The following is a 27,086-nucleotide window of genomic DNA, read 5'->3' on the forward strand; positions in this document are numbered from 1 at the left end:
TTTAAGAGACATGTATCTCACCATACCAATTCTAAAAAACAAATGGATTCATGTCTATAAGAGATATAAATGTTGCATATAGTACAGATTTAATTTGTAATCTAATATAAAATTAATAAATATTTATAAACATACCAAAAAAAAGAAAGGTACATGTAGAACTTTGATAGGTGTGAGATTCTTGTCTCTTTTTCTTTTTTTTTTAGAACTTTGGATGATTAAAACTCAAATTTGATAGTTTTAATTTTTGAGAAAAGTAGTCAAAAAATCTGTTTTCAAAAATTTTATTAAATAATATCCTCACATTTTAAAATATTGCAAAGCAACATTTTAATGTCCATTATACTCTTTAAAAAAAAAGTAAATTAAGTCCACCTCTATTTTTCTTTTTCGACATGGCTAATATTGTAATTTTAACAAAAAAAAGTCATTTCCCAACTTTTTATGAGGACAAACTCAGAAAATAAAAAGTATTAAAAGATTTTCTGGCCAATTGTCCCTTACTCCCTTTTTTTTATTTTTTATTTTTTGGACACAGTCCCTTACTCCCTTAATTATTATTTTTTCTAAGAAAAACTATTAATAGTTTTAGAGTTAAGAGGAAGAGGAAGAATTTGACCAATGACCATTCTTGGTTGACCATTTTTGGTCCAACCATTATAATAAGAAAACATTACCAAATTCCCAAAATTACGGTTCACTTGTTGCCTCCTCCGAACGAGTCTATATAGCTTACAATAAAATGCTTCAATATTGACTGTTTTATTAGAAATAAAAGCATCAGTTCAACATTTCTGCCACGAAACTGGTTATTTTCTATTGAGGGAACCATTAGAAACTAAATTTATTTTCTTAAGGCTAAATAAAAGAAATTAACATCGACTAATATGAATAATACTATATACTTGTATGTTTTACATAACAATATAGTGGGAACAATAACATTGTGTTTCCATCATCAAAGTACGAAAAAATACTGATAAATGGAAAAAAATCTGATAGGACTATTTGGTACTGTTTAAAAAAGTGTGATATCAAAGGTCATTTGCTATTGGAGTTGGAATATCTTATAAGTGACTATTCTCTATTATTACATTTGCACATATATATTGTATCTGTTAGTTCTTGTATGATCGGTTCATAGCTCATTTATGGCCAGATGGTGCTATTTTTACGTGGTATATGCTGAATAGTGATTTGAGTAGGCGTTTAACGAGTCTTTGACTTAAACTAACACCAAAAGACAAAACAGAACCAGCCAATAAATAAATAAAAAATCAAAGTTACTGTTTCAATTTGAATTGCGCATTCTACAAAAATTTAGAAAGGGGAATAGCATATTTTCTAATCCAGGTTCAGCCACCTTCAAGAGGGCTCTTTAAAGTAAGATAAGATAAAATTATGTAAAGATAATCATTGATTCAGATAAAAACGTTCTGAGATAAAGATATTCTCGGTTCGAATCTCTTGTAAGAAAAAAATAGAGAAACAGGGAAATAAAATATATTTTCTGTCCAAAAAAAGGTATTTTACTTTCAAAAAACCAAAAAGGTGGTTTGATCCTTGACAACAAGAAGCGTAACTAAAATAATATTAGAGAAAAACGTCAAATGTGAACCTATCTTAATAAATTTATAATTATATAGGTTCATCAATATCTTAAACTGTTTTTAATTTATAAATAAATTTTGCATGATACATATAATATACACATGCGCGGTTCTATAACAATTGCCTAATAATGTGATATATTTATTAGACCTAATATGCTTTTGCTTTCCTTACGACATATAAATTTTAATGTTAACATTATGAGACCATGTTAAATCTCCAACCCATTTCATGCTATGCATGCAATATCTGTATGCAAGCTCTCTGTTTACGTTGAGTTCACATTCTTTTGTGGGCTTTTCGAAAGGCTTAGATCCCCTTAGCTATCAGAGTTTACCCACCTAATATTTCAGTTTTACTTATCTGCTGTATAGTTGTAATTGTCTATAGGGTTCTTTTGTTTAAAAATACTATTAAAAAAAAGCATTTTAACAAAAAAGGAAAAAAACAGCTAATCACAATTTAGAGATGGAATATGATTTTTTGAAATTAGAGAATCAATTAATTGTATTACTTAATCAAGATTGATAAAGTCGCCATGTAATATTTGTCAAAATTTCTAGAAAAAATAAAGTAGCCATGTTCGTACTGTTTTTGATTGGAAGACATTTATTGCTTTCAAGATTTATATAATCAACAATCATTGAGATATTATTAGCCATAAATTGGAATTTCAAGATCACTGTACTTAATTAACAAAAAGACCATTATACAGTAAAACCTCTATAAATTAATACTGTATAAATTAATAAACATTATAAATTAATAAATTTTGCTAGTTCCAAATTAGGACAATGTAAAAAATAACAAAATTTGATAAAATAATAATTTTTTTGAAATTCGATAAGATAATAAGATAATAATTTTTTTGAAATCCACATGTTAAATATGGTCCCAATAATATCATAAATTAATAACCATGTAAATTTACATATATATATATATATATGCTGATATAGTAAAGTATGTTTCTCATAAACTTCATATCTTTAAAACAATTGTTATGTTGTATCTTCAAACTATAATGATAGAAAATATTCTATAACATTCATAAAATAGCTAAAACTTTATAAAGTTTTCAATTTCTAAATATACATCATTTACATTTTGATAGTTTGATATATTATTAAAATACGATGATCGATATTTTTATTAATAAATTTGAATATTTATGTCATGTGTATATGTGAATTTGTCTATAATATTTGTAATTCATTGTCAATAATATTTTTTAATCATTACAAATTCAATTCCAATACCATAAAATTTATAACATCCAAAATTCTAATCTTATCTTGCAAAAATTGTTTCAACTCATAATTTTTGAGAAATTAAATAGTTAAAAATATATCTATAAATTAATAATAATAATAATAATAATTAATAATTATTAATTTACACTATAAAATAATAATTTAATTTATAGATAAATTAATATCACTATAAATTAATAAAATATCTTGGTCCCAACATTATTAATTTATAGAGGTTTTACTGTACTTTGTTGTCGAAAATTTATCAATTCTCTTACATTAGTGACCTTTTTCATATGATCAATCAGTACACAGCAGAAACATTCATATATAAACCCTTAGTTTCTAGTAAGAATCTAAACCGACTTAGCAAAACCAATTTTCACAATTGGTTCATCCGTGTAGTCATACACAGTCTGGAAGGCTCGTAGGAATGGCATACCAAGTACCCTACGCAATTAAACCGCAATCAATCAAAAGATTTGTTTTTTTTTTCCAAATTATTTAAACCAAAAAATTCGTGTAAAGATATTGATAAAAAAAAAAACTTACCAATAATTAAAACCATCGATACCCTCGAATCTACTTGTGCATTCTTTTGGTTTCTCCCCACGAATATACTGAAAAAAAAACATTGTAAAGAAGTCAAGAGAAAAATACTAAACGGCGGAAAGAAAAATGTACGTCTAATAGACTTACATCACGTGGACTGACTGAGAAACTCTTTCCGTCTATCGTAAAGGTTACATCAGGCAGCTTCTTTAAATTTTTGCAATCTGGTGATAGTTTGATTCTATCATTGATGTCCTTGATCATAGCCTATAATCAAATTACGTCAATAAAAAACAAAAATTTGATCGTGCGACAATTAATATAAAATTTTTCACTAAGTATTATCTTATTTTATTTTTGTACCGTTGGACCAATAATGTTTGTAGTGCCCGAGTCAACAAACACTTTGCAGCCTCTTGAGCATCTCTTGGTATCTGCTTTTCCGACAAATATGTTGTTCATTTGGAAAGAGTGTCTACGCCCTTTCACGGTGACATAAGTGTGCTGTCCCGTATAGTGAGCTGGGTTTGTTCCTCCGAACACTATCTCCCCTCCTGCTCCAGAGCTCTCAGACCTCCCAAGCCATATGGAGAAAATGTTCTTTTCAATCTTTCCTTGTTTCATCATCGAATACCAGACAGGAACAGTTTTTGTTGAAGAAAGTTGAGGACTCCCAAGTCCCAATATGCCATCAAAGGTTTCTTCTAGAAGTGGATCTTTTTTACTCGGAGTAGAACGAGCCTCTGTGAAGGACTGATCAGTTATAGTAATTCCACCAACATTGACAGTGTCGATGCTTAGAAAGCCTGTGAGAGCACCTCACCCGTAATTGATGGCCACATCGGTTCCTGTTATACACAAATGTGTTACATCGTCAATAGAATTTACACTGTATTTGTATATATGGTTATATTTCTTATATCTAAATAAATAAACTAAGCAAAGTAGATTTCGAAGATTTACCATTGGGTTTGTAAGTGCTTGATTTTTGCGACACGTAAAGATTGTGAGGCTTCTTGCCCGGCCATTTCCCAGATGGTACCCAAAGTTCACTACTGCCGGTATCAAACAAGACTGTGAAACGTTGCCCCGGAGTACCAATTGCTATTTCCCCGAAATAGATATCTTGCTTAGAAGTCGTCATTCCCACTCCGTTTTTGTTGAATGAAGTATTACCCATCGTCAACGCGATTCTGATAATCCCTTGCACTGAAAAAATTATAGAGAGTTAAGCTTACAAAAGTGTATCAACAATGGATCATACGTACAGTATATAAAGATCTAACTACATTATCAAGAAAAGGATCTAGCTAACCTGCGTACGACTGGAGGAGGAAGAGATGGAAAGCTGCAATAAGAACTCTAAAAAAGTTATGGCTATTCATCTCTGGTTTGTTTTTTTTTTTTTTGATTTTTGCTCTCTGTTCAATTGGATTATATAGAACTAGTTGAAAGGAACGAGAAACCAAGAGTAGTTGAGAGCATTAACACCAAGCCTTTCATAGTCGTATGTTAAAAAAAAATATACAAATGTTTCTGTTCTTTCTGAAACGGAGTTACGTTCTTTATTGATCACGTGCTTATTACACTTTATTTGTATCGTATTTTTACATTCTTCAATGACTATTTCATCAAAGTATAACAAATTACATACAACAATGATACGAAATAAATACATACATATAATTTAACCCAAAAAAAAAAAAAAAGAAGAAAAGAGCACTGATTTTTATACCATTTTGGTTGGATACGAACCTATGATCTCGAATAACCTAAAATTAGGGACAAATATATATAAGATAGCTTATAGAATTGAGTACCTTGAATACATATTCCATCTCTAAGTGAATTTTTAAAAACCTGTTTAATATATACTTAATGCTTGGTGATAAAAAAATAATGTTCAATGAAAAATCACAAACATAAGTTCTAGTTAGTGGTTTTAACCGCCTCAATAAATATGATCGCTGTGAAAGAAAGAAAGAAAAAAACAGAACAAGTAGCATTTACCGTTCGAACTCTAGAACCGTATGCAAATCAAATATCATAATAACAAAACGGACGTACTTTACGTGTTGAAAAGTTTGTAAGATTGCAACCATCAAGAAAAAAACAGAAAAAGTTTTAATCTATTTCTTTTTTGTTTTTATCTTTTGTATTCTAGGATGATTTTACAATTAGGAATTTTGTTTTGACCATCGAGTTTTACTTTTCATGATGTTGAATTCAAATATTTAATAATTTTCCTTTAAAAATAAATAAATACGCCAACTAAAAAAATTGATCATTCAGTTTAATCAAATTCTACAATATAAGGAAAAGGCAGCAAGGGTTGGTATAATCAAATCCGAAGATTCAATTTCATTTTTTACTATTTGCTTTAATCAATTTGTATCTTCAACTCTCTAGTCTCATCAAAATTATTTAAATAGAAAATGCTATGATTAACTGAACAAGGAATGGCAATTGTTGATATTTTACGATTGAATCAAATCATTTACTCCCAAACAACCAAAGAAGTAAAGTTAGGGTCAATACCTCAATTAACTCGATGAAACCCAAAAAGTCATACCTCTGTTACATTATACTAACTTTAAGTAATTTTGCGTTTTTATTGGCTGGCATATAAGAGAGATCATGCAATAAAGTCTTTTCAGACTTTGAGGAAAGATATAGATATGTTTAGAGGCTTTATTTGCAAAGTTGATATTTATTGGAAAAATGAAAAAGAGAGTAGGAAACTAAACGTAGAAACAAGAAGAAAAATATTAGAAAAAAAAAAAGCTTAGCTAGCGAGCATAAACATATCACTGTTACATAGTGGCCAATCACGCGACGAATATTCCAAAACTTCAGAGGCAGGTATGACTTTATGATGACTGACACTGATTTATATTCCTTATGTAGGTAGTTACGTAAAACTTTGTTTTTGTCTTTTCTACCTATATTCCTTATGTAGGTAGTATGATGACTGACACTGATTTATATTCAACGAGTAACCTTTTAGAGAACTGCATTAATTCCCACTATTTTAATTTTAGAGACAATTGGAAAATTAGTATCTTTTCAAAACAAAATTGTGAAACTAGTACGTTCATAATTGGAGAATTACTCGGTTGTCCACTGTGACAACTGTAGCTACTTTTGTCCTCACCCATATGCCATCAAAGAATTGAATATTTACCATATCGTGTCATTGTTACCATATTCTCTACCTTCTTCGATTCCATACTCATTATACATTTTTTTTCTAGATCTGATGACTCTTCAAATATACAGAGAATAACTCTCACTGCCATGTCTTATGAATTTTATTTCAATCTATAATCAAGCTTTACTAATTTTTAAAATCTCTCTATCTTATTCTCCTAAATTTGATGCTCTATAAATTCAAGTGTCTGCCTAGCCAGGCACCGAACAGGCGGTGAAGAAAGGTGAGCCGCCGCGACATGACCGTCGGTGGTGGGAACATTTGTCTGAAAGAGAAATCACTTACAACTTCGATTTATGTTCATAAATTTCTTTGTTAGTGATAAATTTATGGTTTTTTGTGAGAACTTAACAAACCTATAAGCACAAGAAATGAAAAAAAAAATAACAGAAAAAATTCAGAGAAACGACGCTAGGGTTTTTGATGGAGAAGAAGAAACCAAGAGCCTAATTACGATTTTACCCTTTTTAATTAAAAGAGGTAAAAAGAGAACTAAATGTGGTTCAAAATCAGGTGGATGGATTAAAACCAACCTCATTAACCATTGTACTACTGTAGATTTTATCTAATTATAACGTCTATGATATTATATAACCTAGTAATGGATAAGAAAATCATGAATTTATTGAACTTGAAAGAATTCATTATAAACATATTCGTCCAACCAAAAATGTATATGATTAAAATCTGTTGTTACAGAAATTTATTATTTACTAATATATAGCTTAATAATCTTAAATCATACACAAATATTGCTAGAAGGCTTGAATATATCCAATATGCTGGAAGGTTTAAACCGTACACAAATATTGTTGGACGGTTTGAATCTAAACAACATGCTGAATGGTTTAAACCGTACACAAATATTGCTGGAAGGTGTGAATCTATCCAATATGTTGGAAGGTTTAAACCGTTACACAAATATTGTTGGATGGGTTGAATCTATACAACATGCTGGATGGGCTAAACCGTACACAAATATTGCTGGAAGGTGTGAATCTATCCAACATGGTGGGTATTTAAACCGTACACAAATATTGTTGGACGGTTGAATCTATTTAATATGCTGGATGGTTTAAACCGTACACAAATATTGTTGGACGGTTTGAATTTATTAAATATGTTGGATGATTTAAACCGTACACAAAAAATACTAGGCAAAAAATAAAATAGTTAACTAAATTTTATTGCAAATTATCTTAATTATGATTATGCATTTTATTTCTCATTACATTAAATCGAGAACTAAGTGTTAAAGGATAAATTCATAAATTTCTATCAGTAAATAAATTATATGAAGTCATAATCGTTAAGAATAAATGAAAAGTATTATAGCACAATGGTATATGCAGTTTGGTTTACTCTCCATCCACTTGGGTTCAAACAACATTACCTCCTTTTTTTTATCAGTTATGGAATATAGTAATATACTATTGTTAACGAAATATGATGTAAAGTTACTTTAGCCCAGTGGTTAGATGGACCTGTTCAACTTTAAATTGCCCATGGTTTGATTCTGCCATTGTACTCTTTTTTTTTAATTAACTAAACAGAGGGGCAAAATAGTAATTAAACCTTTAAGTCATCTTCTTCCCCAAACCTTTAAATTCAGATTTTCCCTTTTGCTTCCACTTTTCTATCATTTTCTTGAGTAATTTAACAAAATACCATAAATCTACCATTAACTAATGAAGTCATAACAATAACCAAAAAAAGGTTTTTCAAATCTGTTTGGGACTACTATCAGAGCTGCAAAAGTGCACAGAGATCAACTAAGAAGAGAGAAATCAATTAAGAGAAAAAAGATAGAAGGTGAGAGAGAAGAAAGATGGAGAGATCCAATAAAAAAAGAAACAAGAGATAGTTGAGAGAGAGAAACATAAAAACCCTCTTTCGTAATTTACACAACACACTCAAAACTCTATTACACAATTCATTCTATTAGTATAACAGTGCAAAAGAGAGAGTTTTTAAAATTTTAAATAAGAAAGTGACTATAATTCTAATTAAGTTTGAAAAACATACTAAAACTCTAACAAACCCTTAATTTTATTTCCTTTCTCTTCTTTCTCGTGCGCCAAAGAGTTAAGAGGCACATAATGTGTTTTTTAATTTGGTAGGACATAATGGGTTTTTATCCAATTAACATTAGACGTCCCCAGTCCCCACCTTACATTCATGAAAAACATATGTACCACAATATATGCAAAGTTATATGCACACTAACAACATTGGGACTGTGGATATTATATTATTTTAGCTTGGCAAAGCTGATTTCTTTAGCCCTCATAGCACTTTCGTAATTAGTATTTTTTTTTTATCGACTGGAATTATATTTACATAATATTGCTTTTTACAAGATCCATAAGCTGAAACCAATAAATATGGGCTAATACTACCCTAAGCCTCATCACATGATACCTAGGCCTATACAAAAAAATATGTTCACTGACTTGAACTATATTAGTGAAAACTTAAATTCAAACCGATGTCACCAGTCTTTCTTCTGCAAACAAACCTTCCATCCACACCGGATGACTCTCTGCAACATAAGACTGCATTTTACCTTCTTCTGTGACACTCTTTGCAATCATCAAAGCTCCTCTGTTTGAAGATAAATTTTCCAAAAAGAATTTACAATCTTTGAAATAACCCCGCATACGACCCACCTCCATAGATTGGTATTTAAATAAAGGCCAAGCAATCAGTTTGTTAATAACATTAACCAAACACTCTTATTGCAACGCAAAAATAACTTTACCACTTTGTGACTTCTCATATTGTAAATCGCCCACATGAGACCTTGAAAATGAGCCTCCATCCTATTTTGGATCCTTGTGAAAGCTGTCCTACTATGGAGTAAGACTACACCTCGGTGATCTCTTAAAACTCATGCACAACCCGCTAGACTGTTTCTACGAGACCATGAGACTCCAATGTTACACTTTAGCCAAGTCAAGGGAGGAGGATGCCAAGATTTGACTCCACGAACCACCACTTGTGGTTCCCTATTATGACTGTCCACTTTTGTCACCGTTTCTGTTTCCTCATCAGAATTCACAACTAACTGTGCATCAGTCCATTCCGCAAAATCTTCTTTGCTTTTTGAGCTATTTCCTGAGGAGAGAAGATTTTACCTTCAAAAGCCAACGAGTTCCGATATTTCCAAATCCTCCATAGAGTCCATGGGAAAACTTTCCTAATCTCTTCGGGCCAATGTTGAGTCTTCATATTCGCCAGCAGGTAATGCATATTTGAAAAGACCGAACCTTCATGGAATCCCATATCAGGAGAAGGTATCCCCGATACAGCCCAAATTTGTCTCGAGAAAGAACAAGTGAATAGAACATGGTTAATTGACTCTCCCTCCTCTCCACAAATCTGACACATGTCGATCAATTTCATTCCTCTACATTTCAGAGCCGTTAGAGCCGATAAGGCTCCTGACAGAATCTTCCATAGGAATACTTTGATCTTGGGATCAGTTTGCAGGGACCATACCTGAGCTTTTAATGGACTCGTTGAAGGAAACTGATTAGCATCCAGAATCATCTGAGGATTGCAAGTTTGGGACACTAGCCAGTAAGAATATTTCACTGAGAAATCACCACTTTTGTTGAATTTCCATGAGTAAAAATCATTTATCTCCGTAACTGGTTTTATCTTCCTGATTCGTTGAGTATCGGCTGGAAAGAAATGATATGTTAATAAGTCATGATCCCAGTCCCTTTTATCTCTATCAATCAGTTCTGCCACTCTAAGATCAGGATTAAACGTATCATTCTTTCTCCACGGTGCTCTCATCCCTTCATCTTCAATCCATTCGTCGATCCAAACTCTGAAAGATGAACCATTTCCAATGTTTTTCACTAAACCCTGCCTCAGGAGATCTCTCCCATGAAGAATGCTTCGCAAAGCATACGAAGGACTAGAACCAAGCGACACATTTAAAAATTCACCTTCTGGAAAATATCTGCTCTTCATGATCTGAGCAAAGATACAGTCCGGATATTGAAGAATTCGCCAGGCCTGTTTGGCTAAGAGAACCTGATTGAAAGACTCAATATCCATGAAACCTAAGCCTCCTTGGTCCTTTGGCAAGCATACTTACTCAACCAATGAATGCCTTTTGTATGTTCAGCGTTACTCCACCAAAAATCCGCCATTGCACTGGCTAAGGTTGCACAAGTGGTTTTTGGCAATTTGAAGAAAGACATAACAAAGATCAGCATCGCTATGGCAACAGATTTTAAAAGAACTTCTTTACCTTCTTGAGAAAGAAACCGAGCATACCAACCTGAAAGTTTTGCTTTTAAACTATCCTTGATGTAGCTTAATAGTTTGACATTTGAACCACTAAAACTTTCAGGAATTCCCAAATAAGAGGCACTTCCTCCTTCACTAGTGATCCCTATCACACTCTGAATTTCAGCTTTCACCATGGGATTCACTTTTGCTCCAAAAGTGATCGAAGACTTAGTTAAATTAATGGTTTGGCCAGTAGCCACCCCATATTTATATAACGCACCCTGAAGAAATGAAATTTGATCTCTGTCTGTCTTGCACATGAACAATCTGTCATCCATAAACAATAGATGATGTACTTCAGGCCCTTCCTCCGAGAACTTAATTCCCTGAAACCTTCCTTCCTCTTGTCCTTGATTCAATAGATAGGTCAACCCCTCCGTACATAGCACAAAGAGGAAAGGGGATAGAGGATCTCCTTGCCTCAGTCCTCATTAAGGTGTGATCATACCAAAAGGTTAATCATTTATGAGGACAGAGAATGTAACCGAGGAAATACAATTCATGATCCACTCCACCCGTCGCTTGTGAAATCCCAAAGCCAACCAGAGAACTCTGACATAACTCCACTCCACTCAATCATAAGATTTAGACATATCAGTTTTGACTGCTAGAAACTGGGAAGATATATCTTTATGAGATTTAAGACTGTGGATCGCTTCATGTGCCACCATAATGTTATATGTGATCACCCTCTCTGCTACAAAAACCGACTGGTTGGGCGACACTATGATCGGAAGAATAGGTTGCATCCTGGTCACCAGAATCTTTGAAATCACTTTATACAACACTGAACACAGACTGATTGGTCGTAGGTCACTCATTTCAACCGGGTGCTGAATTATTGGTAATAAGCACAAATGAGTGTAATTCCAATCAACTGGGAAGACTCCATCTTCAAAGAATGTCTGAATTTCTTTTATCACCTAAGCTCCCACCACTTCCCAATAGTTTTGAAAAAACATTGCTGTCATACCATCCAGTCCTGGAGCACTAGAGGAATCAATAGAGAAAACTGCCTCTCTGATCTCTTCTGAAGAAACCTTTTCTATCAAAGCATTATTCATCTCATCAGAAACTTTTGATCTGAACCCCTCATGTCTAGGAACGACTGATTAGAAATTCGGAAAAGCCTCATTCCAAGCTTTATTCCCGAAAACTCTGTCTAGTATGCTTTGGATCCAATGATCTCCTCTCCTTCCTGTCCAAGTAAACGTATTCCCACTGCTTGACAACTCCCTCATACCACACGCATGTAACATTTCTGCAAAAGGCTTAAAGACATAGTCAGCTTTCCTCGGACCTCCTATATTTTCTCCATTATGCAGAATGGCATTGAAGTCCCTTACCATACACCATCTATCTTTTCTGCCCACTCCTAACCTTGAGATTCTTTCCCAAACAACATTCCTCAAACTACTATCTGGATCTCCATAAACACAAGTGAGGAAGAAGTTTAAGGCACCAAACTGAACCTGTACATCGATCACATTCTTGTCTTCAAATAGTTTCCACAAAAGAGCCAAACCACCACATTTTCCAACCGGATCCACTGTGAACAATCTATCATACCCCAAAAGACACTGAATATCAAATAAACTATCTCTACTGTGCATAACCTTCATCAGAAACATGATCTCAGGAAAATGTTTTTTACGCATTTCCTTGAGACGAGGAATTTCCAAGTGTTGAGACCGTCCCAAACCTTGGCAATTCCAGCTGATAAGGCTCATTAACCATTGGGCGATCCCTCATTTGGGGTCACCTTCAGGGGATTTGGCTTTAAACATTTTGCAGTGCCAGTTCCTCCATCATCTGCTTTTCTTTTTTCCTTTACAACTCTCGTCAGATCAATATGCACCATTTGACTCGAAATCGGGTTTTTGGAATCTTTAATCTTCGCTTTTCAAATTCAAGAGGGAGCTCTCTTTCTTCCAGGAGGCTTTTTAGGAGTAGAGCCGGAAGGACCAGCTTCGAAGAAGCTAGATCTAAAACCTGTAACTCTATCCTGAAAGGTTTGTGACAAAGCCAATAAATCACCAAAATCCTTTTTTCCTTCTAACTGATCAGAAGCCTCAAAAGATAGTCTGCTATACAGTCCACCCTCGGTGATCTGGAGATTGGAATCTGCTTATGTGAATTTAAACCATGCTGAGAACTTTGATTAACTCCTTCGAATCCAAAAACCAAGCCCTTTTCCTTGTTAATGTCATGATGAAACACCGGAACCGATTCCAATCTGAGAACTGTTTTTTTTTTTTTGTAATTGGATCCTTCTAAGCTTCTTTTACAGAATTTCTGTCCGCTTTAAGAGCCTTGTCTTCATTGTTATTAACCATTATGTATTGCCTCATACCATCTAAGACTTTATAAGCTATCCTTTGTCTTCCAGTCAAAGGATCCAAACCCACTTGGTCTTCTCTTAGAATACCAAACAACGGATCCGATTCTTTCAAGAACATAGCTTTTGGAATTTTAGGCATAGGAGTACCAGACCTTCGAGCATCCGCTGCATCTTGTCTCTGTTTAATCAGGATCAGACAACGATCTTTTTCGTGCGTCAACCTTTGACATTCAAAACACCTCTTTTGAATTCTTTCATATTGGAACCGCACAAAGGTTGAACCACCCTTAGGTAACTTAACTTCTTTGGACCTGCGCAACGGTGTTGCAATATCGAATAGGACTTTTACTCTTACAAATTCCTGAACTTGTGGTTTATCCGGATCAAAGGTCACTTCTTTAACTTCACCAACTAACTCTCCCAAAATCGTGATCGCTTTTGTAGTGTAATAGTTAATCGGTATATTCCAGATCCGAACCCAAATTGGTATGAAGTGAAGATAATTCGTTGGAGGGTATTCATACCATCTATCAACTGCCAGAGACCAATCATTGTACGTGTGTGTTCCTTTAGCCAAGAATTCCAATAAGTCATGCTCCGAGTTAAAAATAAACTGAAACCTTTCATTGGAGAGAGCTACACCCCTCATCCGTCCTGGCTTTTGCCACTTATGAGGCATATCCCTGATGAGATTCTTCATCGGCTGACAAGGAGAGTTTAGGGTTCTCCATATGAGACTAAGAGCATTCCTCTCCACCGACGAGAATTCCGGGAGATCCGGCATCTCAAAAGGGATCTCTTTTTCTTCTACTAAAGACATAGCCATCAACGCTTTATCCATGGCCGAAGACATGATTCCAAACTAAAAAACCTTTCGAAAAAACCAGTTATGATTTCTATCCGAACTCTAACCCGATCTACTAAGATGAACTGACGAAAGAAATTCGAAAGATCTGAGAATTCTACTTAGATACCCAAACTATGAACTTTCAACCTAAAACCTTTCCCGAGGACGAAGATTTGATGAGAAAGAGATGGAAACGAAAGTAAACAGGGTATTGCGGCTAGTAGTGAACGTGTTTTTCGGTCTAAAAATTCTCTCTACAACCTAATCAAAAACACTAGGTGAAGAAAAAGGTCTTAAGCCCAAAAAAAGATAGTTAGAGTTAATAATTGAGTAAAAAAAAAGGCACTTTCGTAATTAGTATATGCATCACTTTCTCAAAACTATATACTGTCCAATCATTATATATGAACCGATACTAATTCAATATCCTTCACTCATTTGTTTTTGGGGATTTCACCTTTTTTTTTGGTGCACCAAGAGGTTTGCATTACTAACCTTGATTCATATATGATATAAAAAGTACAAAATTAAATTTATCTTCATGAGACAAATAAAAAAGTTAGAATACATATATTAATATTGAATAATAATAATATTAATATTTTCGTTAAACAGAATGAATGGTTATTAGATTCCTCTTCTTTTCCATCTTCTTCACTCGGTTTAGCATACATATATTAATATTGAATAATTATATAATACTATAAATTACAAAATAAAAACTCATAAAATGAAAAATTAAGTAATTCGGTTTAACCTCAAGGTCCATTTTCTAATTAATCGTATCCTCTGCACCTTTCAGTTTAACTATTACAAATTTCAAGTTGGGGAAGTCCACCAGGATAATATACAAAAAGCCATTGGAAAGAGCAAAAAGAAACGAAATAAATTGTCCTTATACTTATTTGTACAGCAAGTCAAAGAATGAAGGATCCATCAATCATTTTATCAAAACAAAATAAAATGGAATTCTATATATATGGTAACATAGAGGTGCGATGCTGAGTCGAGATTGGTTGACCGATATGTATATCTTGATCAACAATAATCAACGCGGATTGAAATTCTAAGATGATGGTTATCTATCTTGCTAAGGACATGTTATTGGTCGTCACACATGTGAAGTTTGAGCCAACTAACTCTGGTAGATTATGATATTTGATAATGATCGTCCCTTCCCATTTGCTGTGTCAGAAACTTGCCGATGATCTATGTATAACGTACCTTATCGAAACCCGAATTAAGTAATATCTTCAAATAAAAAAATCTTGTGATTAGTGAGGGCCAAGAATAATCACGTATGACATTTATATCGACTAATATAAAAAAATTACAATAACGCTTCTAGAATGTCATCAACCACTCCCGGAAGGACTCTTTGTTTCATTTTACTCACTAAAATCTGAAAGAAATGTTAAAAGGTGTTTTCCCCAAATATATTTTAAAAACTGAAAATTGTACATTTAACAAATCTTCCAAGAAGAAACACTGTAAGAATATGTGGATCAAAATGAAAATAAAAGACCTTAATAATTTTACAATGTGATCTAAATTTGATATTATTCCAATAGGATTTTAAAACATTATATATTATATGATATATCTTAAGAAAAAGCTTTGGAAAGATATAACAGAGTTGAGATCAATCATGTATGTTTGAAATTTGGCACAAACCATCGAGCGCCAGATAATTGAGTAGAGCGAAAAATACTATAATGTGGTGTTTCAACATCTTGTGTGTCGAGACTGAAGACAAAGATGTCGTCTTCACTCCAAGCACGGTCTAATCCGAAATAATGAAGGGAACGATAACCACTGAAATATATTGAATTTCTATTAATTCCTTCAGTGGCGCTAGCAAGCACAGTGATACCTTGATCCAAAAGTATTGCCTCGTCTTCCAAAGAAGTAAGTTTCTCCCATTTGTTATTTGAAGAATCCATTTTGTAGATGCGGAAGTACCAAAAATCAGAATCAATTATGCTTTTAACTCTAAGAAATTCTCCAGCCATAGTGACCACAAGATGTTCTGTTTTAGCTTTCCATATATGACGAACCTCGCTTTCAATTCCCTTTTCCAGGAGAATATCATAGTCAACTTGCGTTTCAAAGATTTTTCGCAGAATATCTTCATAAAATTCCATAACTTTGACATCATGTGATATACTATACAAGTAAATCTTATGATCTATGTATACTATATCAACAGTCTCAATCGTGTTAACACTGCAGTGATCAGCATGTCTCCTCTCTTTGAATAAACAAGATAGGATCGGATTGACCACAAAACGACATAATTTTTGGTTTTATCATCTATCCATAATCTAGGGAAGTCAATACTGATGTGTTTTTCAGGATTTCCTTCATATTCATCATCAATAGTTAGACACAACATATCATGGATGGTTCTTGTAATCTTTATTTTACCAAATCGTGACACCACAGACGGAAGACTAATCTTCTCGCGAGAAAATGGATTTATAATAAAGAGATTATACCTAGAATCTTTCATAAAGAGCCAGCTTCCATAAATCGCCAAACAATGACTACTTTCGAATTCAACACCAAGATCTTGAATTCTATACACCTTCTTTTTTTCCTCAGAATTAAGAAGAAGGCAATAATCTTTACCGTTTTTTGGAAACATAATGAGCCAAGGGATCTGACAGTTTGGCGATGATTGTCTCGAAGCATGTAACCAAGCGGGACACACTGATTTAGCTCGTTGGAAATCTACAAAACCAAGACGTTCAAAAACCATGTTCAAGAGATCTAAAGGAAGTTTAGACCAGCTTGATCCATCAGACACCAGAGAAGGAGAAGTCATCGAAGAGTTTCTCAAACAAATTTTATGAAAAGGAAAATTTCTCTAGCTAATAAAAAACATTAGAAATTAGCAGACCCGGCGCTAGAGATTTGGTGGCCACAACAAGATATATCACCAACTCCATCTGTTTAAATAAGAGACCTAAATAAACCCTAAACCGCTAAATGAAATCTTACATACTCTAATCTAAAAAAGACATGTATCTGATAATAATTAATTATATATTTATTTGGTTTTTCAAAAGAAGAAAAATGTTACTGTGTCATTAAGAGATTTGTACATATAACGTAACTATTAAACTTGTAATTGATTTATAATAATAAAATATTTATATCAACACCAAAAAATGTAAAGAGACATGTGTCTACATTTTTGATGGTAATTTCTTCATTTAATTTTTGGAAAACAAGAAGTGGATTCATGTCCATAATTTATATTCATATATATATATATATATATATATTAATTTGTAAACTTGGAAAGATGAGTTGTATATCATCCATATTTAGATAAGAATCTCACACCTACTATTTTTTTTATAATTTGGAAAGGTGAGTTGTATACGTACGGTCCATATTTAAAGGTGTAACAAATACATACGTTTTCATAAACAAGAAAAGAGATCTGATATTCGGAGAAAAGAAATATACCTTATAGAATCGTAGATACATGTAAATAAGATATATGAAGGTTTTTGATTTAACAGATTTATTTGATAGATGTGAGATTCTTGTCCTTTCTGGGTTTGTATCTGCACTAGGTAGGTTACCATAGAGATATAGTGAATTTATGTTTATGTAGTAAAAGAGATGTAATTAAGAAGAAAGAAAAAGTCAAAAAATGAAAGCTTATTCTCCTCTCTCTTTGTTTTGATCGTATCTGACTATCTTCCACGCACATCTCTACACAAAGCGACAAAATGAATTATATTCGTTTTTTCTAATTAAACGTACGATATAATAATAGTATTAATATTAAATGGAAGTAAAAGTTAGAAAATCATTGAAATTATATAAAATTTTGATTTATGAATAGGGTTTTTTTTTCTTCCAAAGCATCTAATGGACGCCTCAAAATGAAAATTCTTCAAAAGAGGGTAACGAATTTGATTAATGTTAATTTCCATGCGTTGATAAGGCGAATGAAGTTATCATCAAAGTATACTGAATCTTAAAAAACTCCCATGTATTTTCTTTTATATATGTATCATTTTCTTATATACTATTTTTAACAAAGTATTGCTATAGTTAAGAATTTTAGAATAAAATACCCTAAAAATAAGGAAGAAAAATGAAAACAAAGTACAAATCAATACATTGTACGGTCACGAACACACGAACTGTACGGTCTTGTCGATTTTATAAGAAAACTAATCAATTAATTAACCGGTTCACCGAAGAACTAGTTGATCCAATAACTCTATAAGCGTGGTAAACCAGAATTAGATAGAAGTAATATTTTCAGATTTAAAAATGATTAGATAATAGTAAAGTATTTTATGTTAGAATGCGTTGTAAACTATGAAATTATGCGTTTCTATGTTTATATCCCAATCATAATAATATAAAACATAGAATGTGAACATGGCCTCTATTTAATAAATGCTAAATAAATGAATTGGTTAGTGTATGTTGCTTGTCCCCTTTTTTAGGTTGTGCTTTAAGCCTTTACGCTCTATTAATAGGTCGATCAAGCGTCTGGTATATATAGTTAGACAAATTTTCTCTTTATAGATGTTCTTTGAGCAGAAGAAAATGAAAAAAAAAAACATTATTTCTCCCAGGCTTAAAGGCTTGACCGGTTCTATAGGTGTTAAGAGCTTTGTATACTCTCCCGGCAGCGACTTTGTAAAGAGTTTTTGTGTGGCGAGTTATAGAAGCTGGCTTTTAATGAAACCTCGATATGAATAATGAATACATTGACGACCCTCAATATAATCTTTACATTTTAGATCTTTTAACCCGCGAGAGGATCAATCTACCAACTTTCGAATCGGAAACCGGACTCGCTTCTCCGATATTATGGATAGACGAGAAAACCAACTATTACCTAGTTATTGGAATGGTTGATGAAAAAAATGCGATTTCTTTCAAGAGAGAACGCAGCTCGTGGAAACAAATTCCTCTTATGTTAGATATCGCAGAGTGTTTTGACATGGTTTACAATGATCACAAGCTTTATTGTCTCAACTATTATAAAGTCAAGATTTTGGATTTTTCTAGAGAAAATCCAGTTCAAGATTTCAAAACTAGCGTACGTGGATGCATACTAATATCTTCCGGTTTTGGCATGAGACTTCCTGGAATTCCATGGGAGGTCCAGAGAGCTTACTATAAGGATCGTATAGTAGTCACTGTAGGTGGAGATGTTTTAATTGTTAAGGGCCGACGTCCAAGATTGTGCCGAATATGGAACTTTGAAATCTACAAGATGGGTTCGTCGAAGGGGGACAAGTGGAAGGAAATTTTTTCTTTGGGAGACAAAGCAATTCTTTTGGATATGGGTATCACAGTGCGCACCAAAGACATTAAAGGAATCAAGAGAAATTCGATCTACTTCAACGGCAATGACCTTGATGGTATATATGACAAAAACAATGTTTTCATATTCAGTCTCGATACAAAGAAGGTTGAACAAACACACTACTTTGTTTCTTTGTCCATTTTATGCAATGACGCGAGATGGTTCTTACCAAGTTTCAAACGATAATGATTGAGCCCATATTTTTTATTTGTTATAAGATATAAATGTATTTTTGCATATTATGACAACATTTGGTGATAGTTTCAAGATTTTGATGCCTTTTTTTTTCTAATTTAATGTTAAATTATATTCAAAAGAAAAATAAACATTTTACAAAGTTTGTGTAAAAAAACTTTATAACAGGTTTTAAAATCCCATTCAATAAAATCTGGTTGCAAACCAGACTTGAATGATAGTATCCTGGCGGTTCATCGTACTGATACGGTTGCGTATAATTTTGTGGATTTGCTTGATCTGTTGTTCCGTCGTCAAAGAGGGTTTACCATGCCGTCTCCTGTTTCTTTCTCTCCAAAGTGAGAAGATGGTGGTTTGAAGAGCATATCCCAGAATTAATTTGTGCCTTTTGTCTAGAGCATTACCAGCAAGAGGAGCAAAAACATCATTAAAGTGGTTAGTGTGCTTGTAAAGCATTTGATTTTCAGTATCCAAATTCCTGATATGTCCAAATCAATATCTTTAACAGTTTAAACAAAATCCTAATTTTAGGGAATTTAATGAAAAAAAACCTCAACATTAATTGGTCTGATCAATTTTAAACCCTCAACTGTTTTTTAGTTTATAAGACCCCTCAATTAAAAATCGTTAACAAATTTAACCAAATGTTTTGAATCACAAGAAGAACGGTTCTTGAAGAATCTTTATGGTATAGCTTAGTTTATTGAGTCCTGGTAATTGTGTGTATTGGTAATTGTGGGTTATATATTCTTACAACCATTTTTTCATGATATAGATTATAAAACTATGTAAAAATAAAATACTATAAAATTTGAAAATTTAATTAATCAAAATGAAACTACATTTTATCTACATATATGTTTTACCCCTTTCAATTCTTTCGACTGACCACGTTTAATCGCTTTAATTATTAAATATAAGAAATTTTGGACGTGTTAACATCGCAAGTTGAAGCTATTTTCGGAAGAATTAGTTACCTATAAACATGGAAATGAGAAAACTATTCCTGATATGTACAAATTTCTGATATGTACTTTATTTTTTTCTAAGAATATAAACAAAATAATATGGTTAAATTTATTTATATTCTTAGATTAATGCTCCTTTTCATATATGATCAATCAGTACATATCAGAAACATTCACAAACCCTTAGTTCTAGTAAGAATCTAAACCGACGGAGCAAAGCCAATATTCACATTTGGTGGTTTCGTGTACGTAGTCATACCCAATCAAAACACAATCAGTTAACAAGTCAGAGAAAACACAATCTTATGAATTAGTTACCCAATCAAAACCGAATGAAAGGCTCGTATGAATGGCATGCCAAGTATCCTACCCAATCAAAACACAATCAGTTAACATAACTTTTTTTTCTTGTGTTTTTAAGATCAAAAGGTTTGTGTACAGATATTAATAAAAATGCAAAACTTACCATAAACCAACTTTATCATCGCCCTCGAATCTACTTGTGCAAACATTATCACTCTTCCGACGTACTGGGCATGACCACGGTTACGGCTGATTAACCATTGGCTACGGTTAGAAATATTATATACGGTTACTAGAAATTTCATATACGGTTAAAATGGTTACGGTTAAATACGATTGCGGTTAAACGGTTACGGTTATATACGGTTACGGTTTCTAATTATTATGATACGGTTAAATTTTAAAATTAGTATTGTGATTATTAATACATATCTCTAATAAATTAGAAACCGTAATTTTTTAAATTTTTTTTACTATATATATATATATATTAATAATCACATTAATAGTCATATAGTCAAACAAATATAAGTTTTTTTTCTTGTCACAATGAAAACACCATTTGGTCATTACAATGAGTTTTGTTAATTTTCTAGACATATAAAATATTTGTAGTGCAATGATTATAATTAATGTCATTTTGTCATTGTTAATGACTCCAAACAATAGTAGAAAGTCCAAAAGAACCACCAAAAAAATGATATTTTAGACTATAGAAATTAGAAAATTTCTTCTGGTAAGAAACCATTACAGAGACTAAGTTTATAAACTAAGAATGAGTTGATTAACAGAAAATAGCTGTTATTTAAGGGTAGTGCCGTCGTGGTCCTAGCTAGTCGAGTGTATGGACACATTAAACTATTTAAGTCACGGTTGGAAATTCGGAATGAAATACGTAAAGAACATGAGTACGTAAAAAAAACGAATACGTAACAACATACATGCAAGCATAATTATTATGCTGATTACAATAATGAATAAATNTAACTTTTTTTTCTTGTGTTTTTAAGATCAAAAGGTTTGTGTACAGATATTAATAAAAATGCAAAACTTACCATAAACCAACTTTATCATCGCCCTCGAATCTACTTGTGCAAACATTATCACTCTTCCGACGTACTGGGCATGACCACGGTTACGGCTGATTAACCATTGGCTACGGTTAGAAATATTATATACGGTTACTAGAAATTTCATATACGGTTAAAATGGTTACGGTTAAATACGATTGCGGTTAAACGGTTACGGTTATATACGGTTACGGTTTCTAATTATTATGATACGGTTAAATTTTAAAATTAGTATTGTGATTATTAATACATATCTCTAATAAATTAGAAACCGTAATTTTTTAAATTTTTTTTACTATATATATATATATATTAATAATCACATTAATAGTCATATAGTCAAACAAATATAAGTTTTTTTTCTTGTCACAATGAAAACACCATTTGGTCATTACAATGAGTTTTGTTAATTTTCTAGACATATAAAATATTTGTAGTGCAATGATTATAATTAATGTCATTTTGTCATTGTTAATGACTCCAAACAATAGTAGAAAGTCCAAAAGAACCACCAAAAAAATGATATTTTAGACTATAGAAATTAGAAAATTTCTTCTGGTAAGAAACCATTACAGAGACTAAGTTTATAAACTAAGAATGAGTTGATTAACAGAAAATAGCTGTTATTTAAGGGTAGTGCCGTCGTGGTCCTAGCTAGTCGAGTGTATGGACACATTAAACTATTTAAGTCACGGTTGGAAATTCGGAATGAAATACGTAAAGAACATGAGTACGTAAAAAAAACGAATACGTAACAACATACATGCAAGCATAATTATTATGCTGATTACAATAATGAATAAATAAAAAAAAATTAGTCATTATCTTCTGATCGGATCGAAGATACATCACTATCAAAGTCTTCTAACTCTTCTTCATTGTCTTGCATGTATTCCTGTTGTCTATATACGGCTCTAGTCCAATCATCAAGACACGTTTGAGCTTCAAGAGAATCTGGAGTTATTCTTGAACAAGTTTCATCTAAAATTTGACCTCCCATGCTAAAAGCACGTTCGACAAACGTTGTAGAAACTGGTGAAGAAAAAACATCTCTTGCGATCATGGCTAGAATTGGAAAGAGAGATTGATGACACTTCCATCATTGAACGACTTGAAAGTTATTACCTGCATCTTCATCACCAAATTCAAAATTAGTGAAAATATATTTTTCAAGTTCAGAATTGTTACCTTGTGATGGTCGTTGCCTTTTTTCTCGTTGCATCCTTTGTGCAAGATTCAGCTTAGAAGTTGATGACGTATCATTTTGTTGAGATGATTCAGCAACATCTGGTGTCATATTCTTATAAACTCTATAATATTCATCATACAGATTTTCTATATCTTTTTTTTTGTATTTGAAATAATGCTTAAAACACTAACACTGTCAGACAAATGCAATAAATTATAATATGTGGTGAGATAGTCGGATAAACCATCTACTTTAGTTCTAGGATCAAAAATCGATGCAAGCAAATTAAGAGGTGGAATTTTTTCATAGTATTTTATCCACTTCTCTCATAGTTGCAATGCATGATGACAACACAATGAGTTGGCCACAAAGTTAAAGAGCTACAGTTTTCTTGAATAAAACTACACAATAAATCTTTGTAACCAATAGAACCAGCAAGCATATCATATGTTGAATTCCAACGAGTTGGAACATCTCGAGAAAACCTTTTAGGAGATACATTATGCATTTTACAAAACTCGAACCATCGTTTTATTAACTTTGGATGCGCCCATAAATAATTTAAAGCTTTTTTAATCGGTAAAACAAGATTATTTTGAGAAACTAATAAACAATCTTGAACGCATAAATTTAAAACATGACAAATACATCGAACATGAAAAAAATTTCCACCTAAAATAGGACTACAATTATTTACTAATTCGGAAACAGATGCAGTATTAGCAGATGCATTATCAAATAAAATAGAAAATATTTTTTTTGTTAAACTATATTCTTCTAAAATTATTTTTATCATTTTAAATATAATATCAGCTGTATGTCTTTCATCAAAAACCCTAAAAGCAATAATTCTTTTTTGAATAATCCAGTCATTATCAACCCAATGACAAGTAATGCCCATATAAGAATGTATCTGCCAATGATCACTCCACATATCACAACAAACTGAAACTTTATTATGAATATTACAAAACAATTTTTCTAAATCTATTTTTGTTTTTCGATAATGTGATTTTAGAGTACGAGTAAGAGTAGTTTGAGGAACTCGCTTAGCTTGAGGATTTAAAGCATTTATGCAATAATTATTAAAACCCAATTTTTCACCAAAGCTAAATGAAAGATGATCAACCGCAACCATCTTTGCTAATTCTTCTCGATTTTTTTGATCTGAATAATGAAAATATGAAAGACTAGAAGAAGCATTATGAGGGTTAGTTTCTACACCATTTTTTTCAGGATGAATAAGTTGCAAATGATACCTATATGATCCATATCTTGAACCCGACCTCCAAGAAAACCTTTTGTTGCAATAATTACAACAAGCTTTCATTTCCCCATCAAATTTTTGTTTTCGAAAGTGTACCTTAAAAATATTGGAACCATTCAAACGTTGCTTTTCCGAATTTCTGCTAGCTTCTTCTTGAGTTGCACTCTCTTGAGTATTGATGGTNTTTCCACCTAAAATAGGACTACAATTATTTACTAATTCGGAAACAGATGCAGTATTAGCAGATGCATTATCAAATAAAATAGAAAATATTTTTTTTGTTAAACTATATTCTTCTAAAATTATTTTTATCATTTTAAATATAATATCAGCTGTATGTCTTTCATCAAAAACCCTAAAAGCAATAATTCTTTTTTGAATAATCCAGTCATTATCAACCCAATGACAAGTAATGCCCATATAAGAATGTATCTGCCAATGATCACTCCACATATCACAACAAACTGAAACTTTATTATGAATATTACAAAACAATTTTTCTAAATCTATTTTTGTTTTTCGATAATGTGATTTTAGAGTACGAGTAAGAGTAGTTTGAGGAACTCGCTTAGCTTGAGGATTTAAAGCATTTATGCAATAATTATTAAAACCCAATTTTTCACCAAAGCTAAATGAAAGATGATCAACCGCAACCATCTTTGCTAATTCTTCTCGATTTTTTTGATCTGAATAATGAAAATATGAAAGACTAGAAGAAGCATTATGAGGGTTAGTTTCTACACCATTTTTTTCAGGATGAATAAGTTGCAAATGATACCTATATGATCCATATCTTGAACCCGACCTCCAAGAAAACCTTTTGTTGCAATAATTACAACAAGCTTTCATTTCCCCATCAAATTTTTGTTTTCGAAAGTGTACCTTAAAAATATTGGAACCATTCAAACGTTGCTTTTCCGAATTTCTGCTAGCTTCTTCTTGAGTTGCACTCTCTTGAGTATTGATGGTTGGTACTGAGTTGTGGACATCTTCTCTTTGACTGTCGAAATGAAATGAGTCGGAAGACATTCTCAAATAACAAAAGAGCTCAAGACTGTGAAAAAATGAACACGTTCACGTTGGATAATGGAATAAAAGAGAAGTAGTATATGATTTCGTTTTGAACAATATTTATCCAGAATTTTGTTACTAAAGGAATGGAACGGCTAGTTTTCCACAGAACGGCTAACAACCTAACACTAACAGTCTAACAAGTTGACTAACACTTCCCTANCTCGATTTTTTTGATCTGAATAATGAAAATATGAAAGACTAGAAGAAGCATTATGAGGGTTAGTTTCTACACCATTTTTTTCAGGATGAATAAGTTGCAAATGATACCTATATGATCCATATCTTGAACCCGACCTCCAAGAAAACCTTTTGTTGCAATAATTACAACAAGCTTTCATTTCCCCATCAAATTTTTGTTTTCGAAAGTGTACCTTAAAAATATTGGAACCATTCAAACGTTGCTTTTCCGAATTTCTGCTAGCTTCTTCTTGAGTTGCACTCTCTTGAGTATTGATGGTTGGTACTGAGTTGTGGACATCTTCTCTTTGACTGTCGAAATGAAATGAGTCGGAAGACATTCTCAAATAACAAAAGAGCTCAAGACTGTGAAAAAATGAACACGTTCACGTTGGATAATGGAATAAAAGAGAAGTAGTATATGATTTCGTTTTGAACAATATTTATCCAGAATTTTGTTACTAAAGGAATGGAACGGCTAGTTTTCCACAGAACGGCTAACAACCTAACACTAACAGTCTAACAAGTTGACTAACACTTCCCTATCATTCGGTCAATTATTTATCGAAACTAGTATATAATAATTTTTAATTTATTTATTTTAGCATAATTAATTTAACAAAATAATTTAAATAGTGTCACAGTTTTACAAAGAGAGTCAAACACATTTACACAAACACGATCTACATAATCCGTGATATTTTCATCCACGTACTGACTTCGACTTTGTCATTTTTTTGGTAACTTATTTTTATTCGTTTCATTGTTTTAGTTTTTTTTTTAAATGAATGAAATATATCTCATTTATTTTCTTAAATTAGAAACTGTTGTATTAAGAAAACGCTATATATTCTAAACCTACATTAAATTAATACGGTTTTCTTCCAAAATGTTTTAAATAATTAGATTTACTAAAAATTTTAAATATTAATACTAATATTTTTAAATTTGAGCGATAAATATGTCTTATACGTAATGTTTCTATAACATATTAATTATACATGAGTGGTTAATTGTAAAGTTTATTATATTTATAAAACGATTACGGTTATAATTTGACGGTTTAATTATGCGGTTAACCAACGGTTTCTATACGGTTACGATTAATAATTTATGTAACCTTAACCACTATGATTTTACGGTTACGGTTACGGTTTTTAACCGTTTTATACGATTACGGTTAAAAATGGTCCGGTAACGGTCCGAAATACGGTTACAGTTTAATTTTGGTCATGCCTAATTAAACATAGTCAACAAGTCAGAGAAAAGAAACTAAATGGAGGCAAAAAGAAAACTTACATCACGTGGACGGACTGAGAAACTCCTTCCGCCTATTGTAAAGGTTACATCAGGCAGCTTATTTAGCTTTT

At 32.2% G+C, this 27,086-nt stretch overlaps 3 protein-coding genes across 3 annotated transcripts; 1 reads left to right on the forward strand and 2 right to left on the reverse strand.

The window, feature by feature from the left end:
• Window positions 3,221-4,801, reverse strand: LOC104720201 (aspartic proteinase oryzasin-1-like). Its single transcript, XM_019230685.1, has 6 exons — window positions 4,732-4,801; window positions 4,380-4,625; window positions 3,780-4,222; window positions 3,564-3,683; window positions 3,417-3,484; window positions 3,221-3,314 (listed from the first exon to the last, which is right to left on the reverse strand). Exons 1-6 carry the CDS (start codon window positions 4,799-4,801, stop codon window positions 3,221-3,223), a joined length of 1,041 nt encoding a protein of 346 aa, XP_019086230.1.
• LOC109126819 (probable F-box protein At4g22060) lies at window positions 15,770-17,025 on the reverse strand. Its single transcript, XM_019230686.1, is given in 2 exon segments — window positions 15,770-16,359; window positions 16,362-17,025. Coding segments are annotated over 2 exon segments (1,179 nt in total). The 5' UTR covers window positions 16,951-17,025.
• Window positions 18,794-19,659, forward strand: LOC109126820 (putative F-box protein At5g66830). The gene has a single exon (XM_019230687.1). It carries the CDS (start codon window positions 18,853-18,855, stop codon window positions 19,657-19,659), a length of 807 nt encoding a protein of 268 aa, XP_019086232.1. The 5' UTR covers window positions 18,794-18,852.

This window comes from Camelina sativa, chromosome 10 (assembly GCF_000633955.1).
Source record: "Camelina sativa cultivar DH55 chromosome 10, Cs, whole genome shotgun sequence".
NCBI lineage: Eukaryota > Viridiplantae > Streptophyta > Magnoliopsida > Brassicales > Brassicaceae > Camelina > Camelina sativa.

Bases quoted from the DNA above. Each gene is read 5' to 3' on its own strand.
- LOC109126820 (XM_019230687.1), top strand. From the start codon at position 18,853: ATGAATAATGAATACATTGACGACCCTCAATATAATCTTTACATTTTA.
- LOC104720201 (XM_019230685.1), bottom strand. From the start codon at position 4,801: ATGAATAGCCATAACTTTTTTAGAGTTCTTATTGCAGCTTTCCATCTC. The intron at 4,626-4,731 runs GTTAGCTAGATC...TAATTTTTTCAG, and splicing joins CCTCCTCCAGTCGTACGCAG to TGCAAGGGATTATCAGAATC. The intron at 4,223-4,379 runs GTAAATCTTCGA...GTGCTCTCACAG, and splicing joins AAGCACTTACAAACCCAATG to GCTTTCTAAGCATCGACACT.